Source organism: Pelophylax lessonae, assembly GCF_965119305.1.
Source record: "Pelophylax lessonae genome assembly, chromosome: 9".
Lineage (NCBI taxonomy): Eukaryota > Metazoa > Chordata > Amphibia > Anura > Ranidae > Pelophylax > Pelophylax lessonae.
The window spans coordinates 81,883,083-81,895,698 of NC_138776.1; the positions used below are offsets into that span (position 1 = coordinate 81,883,083).

The 12,616-nt window shown below is 43.5% G+C and overlaps 1 protein-coding gene across 1 annotated transcript in view; it reads left to right on the plus strand.

Annotated features, from left to right (window-relative positions):
- Positions 1-12,616, plus strand: part of LOC309564235 (alpha-2-macroglobulin-like protein 1) — a 351,540-nt gene that overhangs the window by 50,486 nt on the left and 288,438 nt on the right. The window contains exons 7-8 of the mRNA XM_082268861.1: positions 4,878-4,965; positions 10,636-10,792. Of these exons, the coding sequence (XP_082124987.1) occupies positions 4,878-4,965; positions 10,636-10,792 (245 nt within the window). The remainder of the gene's footprint in view (positions 1-4,877; positions 4,966-10,635; positions 10,793-12,616) is intronic.

Consider the following 12,616-nt stretch of genomic DNA (forward strand, 5'->3'; position numbering starts at 1 on the left):
TACCTGACTCCTAACATTCAGCGCTTATCAGGATGTGCGAAGTGTATATAGCGAGTGCACCAGATAGTAGCAGCTGGCACGCAAGGTGATTGTACAAAACCTTGTGAACAGAAATAAACAATATGTGGTGCAGCGTTAAATAAATGAGTTTGATACAAAAAGTTCAATAAAAGTCCAAAAAGCAAATAAGTTAGTGTAAACTGTGGTCACGATATGTGAAGAAAAATTCATCTAGTGTTGGATATTCCTAGAGTGCTAGATGCTCACCAGAACATAGATTCAACTAGCAGTGTATAACATCCAGCAGGATCCACCAAACCTCGTGAGAAAAAATCCTAGTGCACGTGAGCCTCCACCCAAACTATGCACTCACCAGAATTACGGTATAAAACAACTCCAATCACTATCTTTAAGCAGGCACTCCTCACTGTGTGTGAATACTGTGCTTTCCTTCTTCCAAGGCTCCACGAGCTGTGTGTAAAGTAGTAGTTTATTTAAAAATTTTAAATTACATCCAGATAGATGCTGCAGTATTAAAACATAATAAAACAAAATGGCCATACTTACAATGGTGGTCGCTGCTCCAAACATGAGGACACAATGGCATGATGTCATCACGTAGGCCCCTCCCGAGGCATTTCGTGCGCATGTACGTTATCAAGGGATAAGTGTTTACTTTTTGGACTTTTTATTGAACTTTTTGCATCAGACTAATTTATTTAGCGCAGCATCACATATTGTTCATATCAGGATGTTAAAGCCTGGCTGGTCTTGTGTCACTTATTTTAAAGTAATAAAACTTCACATAGGTGATAAAATAATAGCAGAAAGCTGCACAGCAGGCGGGCCTAAAGTAAAACTGTATGGATTGCTGCATACTGGAGTTTTGCTTTAATGAATGAGGTAATGCTGTATCAATTTTGGATACCCATCACATACTAGCAAAAATGTCTCTATTGTCCAAGATTCTCTATTGTCCATTGAGAGACACAGCTGGAAATGTAAGGGTTATATTGCTGCCCACAGAAGACATGGACATTTAGTCTTCATAGTAAAATTCATATCTTTTTTTCCTTCTGTGATATTTTTTGCTTAAATTGGAAGATTTTTCAACAGCTACCTATAGAATCAGACCAGTTAATGTAAATCCTCATGTCTCTCCAATTACCCAGTGAGCACAGGCTTTCCCAGTTCACTAAGTATACTGGGATTCTCTTTGTGCTAGTCTGGCAGTGCGCAGTGACAACTCCTCTGTGCTCCAGTTAACACAGGATGCTTATAGGGCAGGCCAGAATTGGGGATTGATGTCTTGAGTTATCAAGGCCAGAGCTATGGCAGATTGTCTGTCCCTGTTTCTGAAAACTCAATTGAAACAGAAATGGCTATAGCTGCCCGGGCATTGTATAAAGGGGACTGTTATTTTTATGTGCTTGTCAGTGCACTTTATTGAAGTTTAGTAAGTTGGATATGGTTTTTACGGAGACCACTCCTCTTTGTTTTCATCTCAGGCTCCACCTCTGGGGTAGTGGAATAGTGCTTTTTCCTTAAAAGTGAATCAGCCTTTCTGAATTTGACCACAAATCTGGCACTAAACATAAGGGCAGTCACCATACGGCTAAAGGATACCCACCAGGTTGGGACCCAATTTGTGTTATTTGCAAGGTTGAAGTCAACGTAGGAAGAGATTCTACTTTCTGCACTTTTTACAGATCCTAGTTGAAACCTCCTGTGCCTTTACACTTCCCACCTTTTATTCTTTGGGTGCCCATTCCTTTTCTTGCCTCAGAGCAGAATTTTTTTTTCCGGTATGCAAGATTTCTAATCAGTTAGTGCAACGTGTTGCTCCTCCTGAAGGCAGAAGTTTAAAAGACCCACTGTGATCTTCCCCAGAAGAATTGTACAAAGGGATGTCTAATATCTCTGACTTAGTCAGGGATTTGTTGTCGAACACTGAGTCCTTCTTTTTTCTCTAGGAGCAGACCCCCCCAGCTGAAATTGCAGTCAGCATTATTTTGTGTGTCCTTTCTAACTGAGGCTGCACAATCCACTTAAATGATAGAGCATTCTGACATTTCTTCCCCTAACAGTGTCAAGATTTGGTTCTCAAAGACCTAATTGCTCCAATAAAGTGTTTCCTAATTATCCCTTATTTGATGATATTATGGATAAAGCTCTGATTCTTTCCATAGAAGATGTTCTGTCCTTTAAGGACCCTACGGAAAAGAGGTTGGAAGCAATTGCTCAAGTCATCTACTCCTTGGTGGTCTCAGCCCTAAAAATAATATCTATCTCTGCATTCTTTTACCAGGTTTTGGCCGACTGGTCTTATTCCCTAAAGCAAGGTTCTGTCAGCTGTTGGTGTTGATACTATGCTTGTCATTTGTGTTGACAAGATGATCGTTGCTTTTAATTTGTGTGTGACATGGCACTGAATGCTAGCCAAGTTATGTCTTGAATAACTTTTCCTTCTGTCTAGATCCACTTGCTACACTTTGTGCTGTGGTTTAGGTATCGGCCAGTGGTGCAATAGTGTAAGAAGGCCTTTTTTTTTTTTTGCATATACTTTGTGGCATATTGTCTTTTTTGGCTCTTTGGTTGACAATATTGTAAAATACACATTTCTCATCGATGTATGGGTGCAGGAGGTAGTATCCAAGGATTACAAAATAGAGTTTCGCCTCTGCCATCCACCTAAATTTTTTACTTTGCCTCCTTTTGTTTCTCAGCAAACTCTGACTTACCTTCTTTCAGCTTTTCAGTTGTTGTTGAATCAGAGGCTTATTATTCCCACTGCTCCAGCAAAAATATTTCACCAGGAAAATGTGCACCTGGGGAAATGATCTCTCTATCAGGAGTTGTTCTGGGACATATAGCTGTGTTGTGGAATTCTGGATGTAGTTTTACTTATCAGTTCAACAAGAAGCTGCACAGCTTTGCTTCCAGAACGCGGAACCAGATAGTGGCGTGCATGTAGCAGATGCTCTGATAGTGTTGAGGGATCATCACACACAGATCTATGCCCTTCCTCTGCTGAAGCTATTAACTTGTCTACTTTGAAAAATCAAGTTATTCTCATAGCTCTTTTTGGGCCTTGAAATTAGTGGTATGCAGACCTTGTTTATTAGTCAAAATTGTACCCTCTTCCAAATCAGTCACATGATCCAATGTTCCCTTTAAGCTGCAGATGCGCAGTCTAATTGAAGGTCCTGCGCAGCACAAATTCAGACCGCGCAGACGACGTGAATCCACTCAGCAATGGCGAAACGAAAAGATGAAACATCTCTGCAGCAGCCTAAAAAAAGATTTGTTTGACTTTCAAACAAGAATGGCTAAATGAACTCCTTCAAACGGATACTAGCGATGGCCCTGACAAATCCGTTAAATTGTCTGAAATATTTAGTTACGGCGCTAATGGGATTGTGTGCAAAATTTTCTCGGAAGCTAAAATTAAAGGAGAGTTTTCCACCGGGAAAACGTGGACAGAGTGGAAACTTGACTACCTAAAACGCCACTTAACACAAAAATGTCACATTGATGCTGTGAAAGCATTGTACAATAGAAAGCATGGAACTGCGATTAACCAGCTTCTCGGAGAGTCGAGAGAATCTAGAGAAAACCCTGAGCAAGGCAAACCCTGAACAAATCAAAATATTGATCGATAGCGTGTTCCAATCTGCCTTAATAAAATGTGTTTGGATAAAAATAGCCTATTGAACATTTATTATTACTATACTGTAAAATTGGTTGAACAGTTAATACAATTTACTAATATTCTATCAAACTATAGCCCATTAGTTAATGGCAATATGCTCTTTTTGTGACAATAAAGATTTTGGATGAAATTGCTCATTCTAAAGGTTTGCGCTCAGAAATGTTTTTATTTGCTCAGCACAGTAAAAAATTAGAGGGAACATGGTCACATCCATTACCTTAAGGACTGCTCTTCCACCCTGCTTCTCATTTTCTGGCTTTGAAAGCTTGGCTGCTGGAACCCAGGTTCTGAGAGACAGGGGCATTTCAGGTTTAGTGACCCCCGACCCCTTTACGTTCTGGTCCGCAGAGTTGCTCTTTACACTGTGGACTTTGATGTAAGGGGGAACTGTGTCCGCAGCATTACAAAAACGCTACTTTTTTATTTCCCTTTTACCTGATTAGGTATTCACTTTAACTAATATTCATTTTGAAAAGTGCAAAGCCTTTAATCATTTAGTAAATTAACCCAACTGCTATCATCATAGTAGCAAGGGAATATTGAATACAAGGGGGATTTAACCAAAAATAAAGTTAAACCCTGTGAATTCAGGCGACCTTCTAAAATATGCTGACTTACTATAGATTAAGTCCAGCAAGGTGCATCCCACCTTGTGGACTTATCTCTTTTGTTTGACAGTGTTACTGAGTGCTTGGAGTACAGCTATTGCTATATTGCTGGTGCTCTGACAGGAGCAATGCTACTTTCTTGCACAGCAGCCACTCTGCTTGCCCCTCCCCATGCTGTCTGTTCACAGAAAACTTTGCATTTTGTGAATAGATCTACATAATACAAAGCCTTCTGTGACTGAGCAAGGGGTGAGGAGGGACATGCAGAGTGGATGTACATAACTCTGTAACTGCAGGAGCAGAAGACCCCAAGGTTCAGCATCAGCGCGTGTGATGTAAAGAGACAGCTGTACCCCAGGTGCTCGGTTAAAATGTACGTTTTGATTTAAAGAGAGAAGTCCATGAGTAAACCATAGTAAGCCAACACATTTTAGAAAGTGGCTCAATTCCTAGAGTTCAGTTTTAAATATCAGTGTTTTGTTGGAGAGCTCAGTATTGAATTCAGAATCAATTTAGCAGTTATATACAAATCGTGTCATATTTATATTTCCATTTAGTGTTAAAGATATTTGACATTAAGATTGAGATCCCGCCTATACTGAATGCAAAGACTGAAGAAACTGTAACAATCAAAGCATGTAGCAGGTGAGTGTTATTAAACCATAATGCATATGATATTGTTTTAAAGTAGAACTCTAGACACTTTTTTTTTTCATGTTTAGATAGAGTAAGGCCATCTGTGTCCCCATTGGGACATTTACTCTTACTACAGGGCCCACAGCCAAAACAGGAAGCGAGAGGAAATGGCTACAAATTAAGGAAATCCACTCGGGCCCCCAGGTCACCAGAAATAGTGTTCCCATTGGAAGATTTCCCCTCTATTCATTTTCTAGGAACATCCCAAAATTTGAGATTCTCTTTTACTTTCATTTTCAACAATAATGGTAAAGAGGACAGATAGGGTGAATCACCCCAACAAGGGGTACAGATAGCAAAATAAAATCCTCTTTCACATAATTGGCAGTGGATCACTTTTCAGAGGCAGCTGTGAAGAGGTTTACAGGCACTCAGGAAGCAATATTTCCTCCTCCGAAATGCTTATGGGGGGGGGGGGGGGTGCAGCGTGGTGCTGTGGAATTGTATTGAAACTGAAGTTCAGTAATGCACAACAAGCCTGGCAGAAAGACAACCTGACCGGGCGCACTCACAGATTTCACAGTGATAAGTAGTAGCAATAGGTTTCAGGCGTGCCAGCAGCGTCTGTCTTGAGAAGCAGAATGCCGCCTGGCCAGTCTGTACTCAAGTGGGGAAGCTTCCAGGAAAAATGGCATGACCCTGCACCTCCCCTACTCTTCTAGAACCTCACCCTGATACTAAGCAGTGTCCCTGACAGAAGGGTGACCTGTTACTACTCTAGCCACATGTGAAATGCTTGCCAAACCGAGGAGTCAGGGTCCTAAATAGAGTCTGCCTTTCCCAAGATGGCCGTCAAAGTCATATGGGATACCAGTATCCAATCGGATGCTGCCTCTCTGTGATCAAGGAGATCATAATGGAACTAGGTTCTTCTCGACTTCCTCCCCTTCCTGCATTGCCACTGCAGAGGAATGCCACCTGCAGTGGAGAAAATAAACTTCACCTACCTATATGCTTGTTTTGTTCTATGTCTTTTTGACTTTTTTTCTATTTTATTTACAGCCTAACAAGGATGGTGCATGGGAATACCATGCCACAGCTGCACCTTGCCTTTGTTTTACAGTTGCAATGTGGCCACATTGACATTGTTTTCAATAGCTAATGAAAAGCAGTGCCTCCTGTCAAATTAACATTTCCCTGTTAAGTCTGCAGGTGAAAAAGCCAGTTGGCTTTTTTTTTACCACCCCTTTGCTGCCCATTTGAATGAGGCCTAGGTGTGGGTTCACACTTGTGCAGTGCGGGACACTGCATGTGATTCGGATAGGAATCGCACCACATTCCTATTCAAGTCACATGCGATTCTCTGCAGTAAGATTTGAGCCAATTCATTTTGTATTAGCTCATTTCGCACCACGCCACATGAAAAAAATGCAGGCACCTTTTTTTTTTTTTTACAACACCGGAATAAGATCGCATGGGTGTTCACACCCATGTGATTTGATTCTTACAATCACACTGCGTTTTGTGACCTGTTTTGGGGTGTCTTTATTTAATGAAACAAACAAAGATAAAATTCCCAGTTCAATTTGCCAACCAGTCTGCTTACCAACCAAATCGGCCTGTCTAACAGTTTGCGTCAATACAGGGGTTTAGTTAGCACACATTTGCAAACGCATGTGAAAGCTGCAGGGCCACGTCAAGGCTCCCTGTTACCTGCAGTCCTAACTCTAATGAATTTTAAAGAGTCTCCACAGTGGGAGCACATGCAAGCTAATGGATAGATAGGGGGCAGGTGAGCCTGGAGGTGGCCCATCCCTCCTGAAAGGTAATTGGGGGCATAATGGAAGCCCAGCTGATAGTATTACAGCAAAGGCACCCAGTATATCCACTCACCAGTACACATATACAACAAAGAAAATGGCCTCTGCCCCCACCTATACCTGGCCTTCATAGCAAAGAACACATGGAAGGGCAACGCACATGAAACAAACAAAGATAAAATTCCCAGTTCAATTTGCCAACCAGTCTGCTTACCAACCAAATCGGCCTGTCTAACAGTTTGCGTCAATACAGGGGTTTAGTTAGCACACATTTGCAAACGCATGTGAAAGCTGCAGGGCCACGTCAAGGCTCCCTGTTACCTGTAGTCCTAACTCTAATGAATTTTAAAGAGTCTCCACAGTGGGAGCACATGCAAGCTAATGGATAGATAGGGGGCAGGTGAGCCTGGAGGTGGCCCATCCCTCCTGAAAGGTAATTGGGGGCATAATGGAAGCCCAGCTGATAGTATTACAGCAAAGGCACCCAGTATGTCCACTCACCAGTACACATATACAACAAAGAAAATGGCCTCTGCCCCCACCTATAACTGGCCTTCATAGCAAAGAACACATGGAAGGGCAACGCACATGAAACAAACAAAGATAAAATTCCCAGTTCAATTTGCCAACCAATCTGCTTACCAACCAAATCGGCCTGTCTAACAGTTTGCGTCAATACAGGGGTTTAGTTAGCACACATTTGCAAATGCATGTGAAAGCTGCAGGGCCACGTCAAGGCTCCCTGTTACCTGCAGTCCTAACTCTAATGAATTTTAAAGAGTCTCCACAGTGGGAGCACATGCAAGCTAATGGATAGATAGGGGGCAGGTGAGCCTGGAGGTGGCCCATCCCTCCTGAAAGGTAATTGGGGGCATAATGGAAGCCCAGCTGATAGTATTACAGCAAAGGCACCCAGTATGTCCACTCACCAGTACACATATACAACAAAGAAAATGGCCTCTGCCCCCACCTATAACTGGCCTTCATAGCAAATGTGTGCTAACTAAACCCCTGTATTGACGCAAACTGTTAGACAGGCCGATTTGGTTGGTAAGCAGACTGGTTGGCAAATTGAACTGGGAATTTTATCTTTGTTTGTTTCATGTGCGTTGCCCTTCCATGTGTTCTTTGCTATGAAGGCCAGTTATAGGTGGGGGCAGAGGCCATTTTCTATGTTGTATATGTGTACTGGTGAGTGGACATACTGGGTGCCTTTGCTGTAATACTATCAGCTGGGCTTCCATTATGCCCCCAATTACCTTTCAGGAGGGATGGGCCACCTCCAGGCTCACCTTCCCCCTATCTATCCATTAGCTTGCATGTGCTCCCACTGTGGAGACTCTTTAAAATTCATTAGAGTTAGGACTGCAGGTAACAGGGAGCCTTGGATATGGAAAGGTTGGGAGACAAGGATTTCGGGCACTAAATTTTCATAAAATTGCTTTTTATTAAACAAACACTTTAAAAACGTCTAGTGATACAAGCAGATGAAAAAGATCTACATTGAACATAGGACCAAAAAACGGTCGACAGTATGAGATATAATGTTACATGAGGTACTAGACCTTCATATAGTATGAGAACAGTTGTGTACAGAACAAGTTGTATTATGCATACATCCAATGTGATATACTTCAAAGCAGACAGAGCCTGCCGGCGGATACCTCGATGCTCAAGGTGCCAGTCAGCAGGGTCGGCTGAACAGGGAGCCTTGACGTGGCCCTGCAGCTTTCACATGCATTTGCAAATGTGTGCTAACTAAACCCCTGTATTGACGCAAACTGTTAGACAGGCCGATTTGGTTGGTAAGCAGACTGGTTGGCAAATTGAACTGGGAAAATTATCTTTGTTTGTTTCATGTGCGTTGCCCTTCCATGTGTTCTTTGCTATGAAGGCCAGTTATAGGTGGGGGCAGAGGCCATTTTCTTTGGTCTTTATTTAATATTGACACCGTTGGCAGATCGCATGAATGGAGTGTAATTTCATTGTGGTGTGGAAAACACTCAGGATTTACTGCGTTTTTTGCACCGCATAAATGTGAACCGGGGCTTGGTGTTTTCCACCCTATGCACTTGGCATCTTGCTAACAACAGTAGTGAACACTTGCCTGTGCTTATGATGTTGCTTCCTCATTGACTAAACCGCAAGTAAGTGGTCTCTTAAGTGGGGCTGTTGCTGGTGAATTGCAGCATGACCCTAAACTCTGCTAGTGTGTAGCAATAATCCCTGGAGGGGCCACTGGAATAAATTGGGTCCTCCTTCCCTGTTCAGAAGCTGCCCACCTGGTTTTCAGTCCCAAAAACACACAGGCAAATTTAGGTTCAGCCTAGGGGTGTCTTTTGAAGATTTATTGCAGCTTTTGAACAAATCCAGGAAGGAGGGTTTAGAGTTGCAGGATACTCAAGGCACAAAATCTTGGAGGGCAGTTTCCTGAAAAATCCTTGGTCCAGCAGTATTAGGCACTTCAATAACAGACAGTAAATCTGATACCCTATGGGAGCAGTCAGGAGCAGCAACTTTTTGGATCTTACCCTCAAAAAGTACTTCCACACCTAGAGCTATAGGCAAAAGGTAATACTTACAATGTCCAGGGGCAGCGTCCACATGTAAGTTTCCATCAGGTCCTCAGTTCTTAGCACATGCGGAGGCCTAGTAGCAGTAGTTCTCTGAAACACACATACACAGGATCCCTCCCAAGGTGCAAGCCCTGATCATATTCTCCCAAATATTTATCTTCTCTCCAGCCACATCTTCTGGGTAAGCCTCCCAGGGATTGGCTAAGGTCACATAACTATTCATAATTCACATACTGATACTCCCAAACTAATTCTGGAATTTTCTTTCAAATGTAGGCAGAAGCAATCTGCCAACAGATTTAGGGATAAAACCTGATCAGACCTAAAAATTAAAGTGGTTCTAAAGGCAGAATATTTTTTACTTGCATGCATAGAATGATGAATGAGAAAGAAATACAGTAGCTAAAAAGTTTGCACAAAACGTACTGCATGCAGCTTTCTCCCTTAGCCCCCACTTATATTTACTTAAGCCTGATCTCAATCCAGTGATGTGCACAAGAGCAGCAGCTCTCTCCTCTTTCTCTCTTCTCACAGCAGCAGGAGTCATTGACTCCCACTTCTGTCAATTACAGCCAGGGAGAAGGGAGTGGGGGCATGGCCAGGCCTCGACACGCTCTGGACACACAGAGGTGGCTCGGGAACGATGGGGGCACTAGGCAGGAAGGAAGTACCCGTGGGGGACCTGAGAAAAAGAGGATCTGGGGTGCTCTGTGCAAAACCTTTGCACAGAGCAGGTAAGTATAACATGTTTATTATTTTAAAGATAAAAAAGATCGAGCCTTTACTTTCATTACAGTTCAGCTAGCTACAGCAGAACTACTTACTAAATTTAGCCAGCCCAGGGTATGGGTTTTACAAGTGTATTGTATACATAATACAATGCAGAAAGCATTATATGAAGTGGATCTAATCAACACATTTCAGATTCTCTTAAATATATGCATGCAGATTAACTGAAATCCATTATAGTTTCTCTGTAATGAAAGGTAAATTAAAGTGCATGTCAGAGCAGAAAAAAAAAAAAAAATTAGTGCATCTGATCTATATATGCAAATTTATAGTCTGGTAACGTTGTCACAGGTAATAGTGAAAAGCTGTTTCTCACTACAAGAGCAAGGTAAAAGGAAAAATATTGCTGGGACATTATCTAGATGTGGAAAACAGAGAGATGAGGGGGCAAATTTGGGTAATGCCAGGACATACACTAGCAACTTTAATCTATTTACTATATTTAAACAATGCACTGCTTTTCAATTACAGTGGATTTCTCCTCTGTGTTCCAGTTACACCTATGGAAAACCAGCCACTGGCTTGATGAGCCTCTCTGTCTGCAAAATTCACCTTCATCCATTCTTCTTGAAGTATGCTGATCCTATTCATAGTATTTTTCATTCTAGTGTTGACAATTCACAGGGATGCCTACACATAAAGGACCTGCAGGTGAGCAATCTTAAAGAAATATAGTAGCTGGAAATCTGCACAAAAATTTTATTTTTTTTTTCATTGTGTAGATGAAACCTGGTGTCTAGGGTTGAGCGGACACCTAGATGTCCGTGTTCGACGGGTTCGGCCGAACTTTAAAAAAAAGTCCGGGTCCGTGTCCCGGACTTTTACCGAACTTTTCCCGGACACCGAACCCCATTGAAGTCAATGGGGACCCGAACTTTAAGGCACTAAAATGGCTCTAAAACACCAAAGGAAAGGGCTAGAGTGCTGCAAATGGCAGCAAAACATAATTAAGAGCATGGCAAGTGCTCTGCAAACAAATGTGGATAGGGAAATAACTTAAAACAACAAAAAAAAACAGAAAAATAAAACAATGTTCTTCTTCATCTCTGAAGGACGAGGCCCATATGGAGTAGGAGGGAGGTTGAGGTGGTGGTGGATGTGGCGGTGACATAGGCGTGCGCACAGGGTGTGCTGGGTGTGCCTGGGCACACCCTAATCACCTAGGGCACATAGCATTGCCAGTGAGGAGATGGGAAAGATCTCCCTGGGACCTGCTCTGCTCTATTTCTCCTTGCCTACAGGTACATGGCCCCGATACATTACTCTCCCTGCTGGCAAACACATGCATGTGTATTTCAACTTTGGGGTGCACACCTTAATGCAATAGGCTGCGCACACCTATGGGCGGTGTAGGTGGAAGCGGCGGTGGAGGAGGACCAGGGCCGGATTAACAGCATCATGGGCTTGGTGCTGAGGATTTTGAAGGGCCTTAAGGGCCGTGCCTTGCCATGCACCCAGAGGAGGAAGGGTGCAGCCATGCATGCCTAATTCAACATGGGATGCTGTCTCTGAAGCCCATAAACACATCCATGCATCGCCAACTGTCCCTCCTTGTCCGGCCTTCACGCTGTGTGGGGAGGTTCTGAGGGTGCTGCCTGGGGAAGCGAGCATAGAAGCCAGACTTCTGTGTTTACAAGTGACAGAAGAGCGGTAACAGTGAATATGGCCAACCCGGGGCCTATATAAAAGGTAGGGGCCTGGAGCTGCAGCTCCAATAGCCCCTACATTAATCTGGCCCTGAGGAGGAGGACGAGGTAGCCAACACTGCTTCTTTTCAAAAATTTTAAATGAGGGTACACCCCAAAAGAGTGAGAAAGAGCAAAAATGGAACAATGGGTGGGTAAGGTCGGTATCCATTGCTATTCTGCATAAGGTACGGAAAAGTCCCGTGGGATCCATGCCTGGTTCATTTTAATGAACGTGAGCTTGTCCACATTGTCTCTGGACAGGCGGCTGCGCTTGTCTGTTATAACGCCCCCAGCCGTGCTAAATACCCGTTCAGATAATACACTGGCTGCAGGGCACGCCAGCACCTCCAAGGCGTAAAGGGCAAGCTCAGGCCATGTGCCCAATTTGGAGACCCAGAAGTTGAAGGGGGCAGACCCCTCATTCACTACATGTAGGCGTGTGCACACATACTGCTCCACCATGTTGGTAAAATGCTGCCTCCTGCTAAGACGTTCCATCTGAGCTGCTGGTGCTGCTGTTTGTTGTGGCGTGCTGACAAAGCTTTTCCACATTTCGGCCATGCTAACCCTGCCTTCTGAGGTGCTGGCGGTGCCCTGGTTGCGTTGGCGACCTCCTCCTCCTCCTCCTCTGCCTTGTGCTTCCACTGTGGCCCCGCTGTCAGATGGGAATGCCAGCAGCATGGCGTCTACCAGCGTGCGCTTGTACTCGCGCATCTTGCGATCGCGCTCCAGTGAGTGAATTAAGGACGGTACGTTGTCCTTGTAACGGGGATCCAGCAGCGTGGCC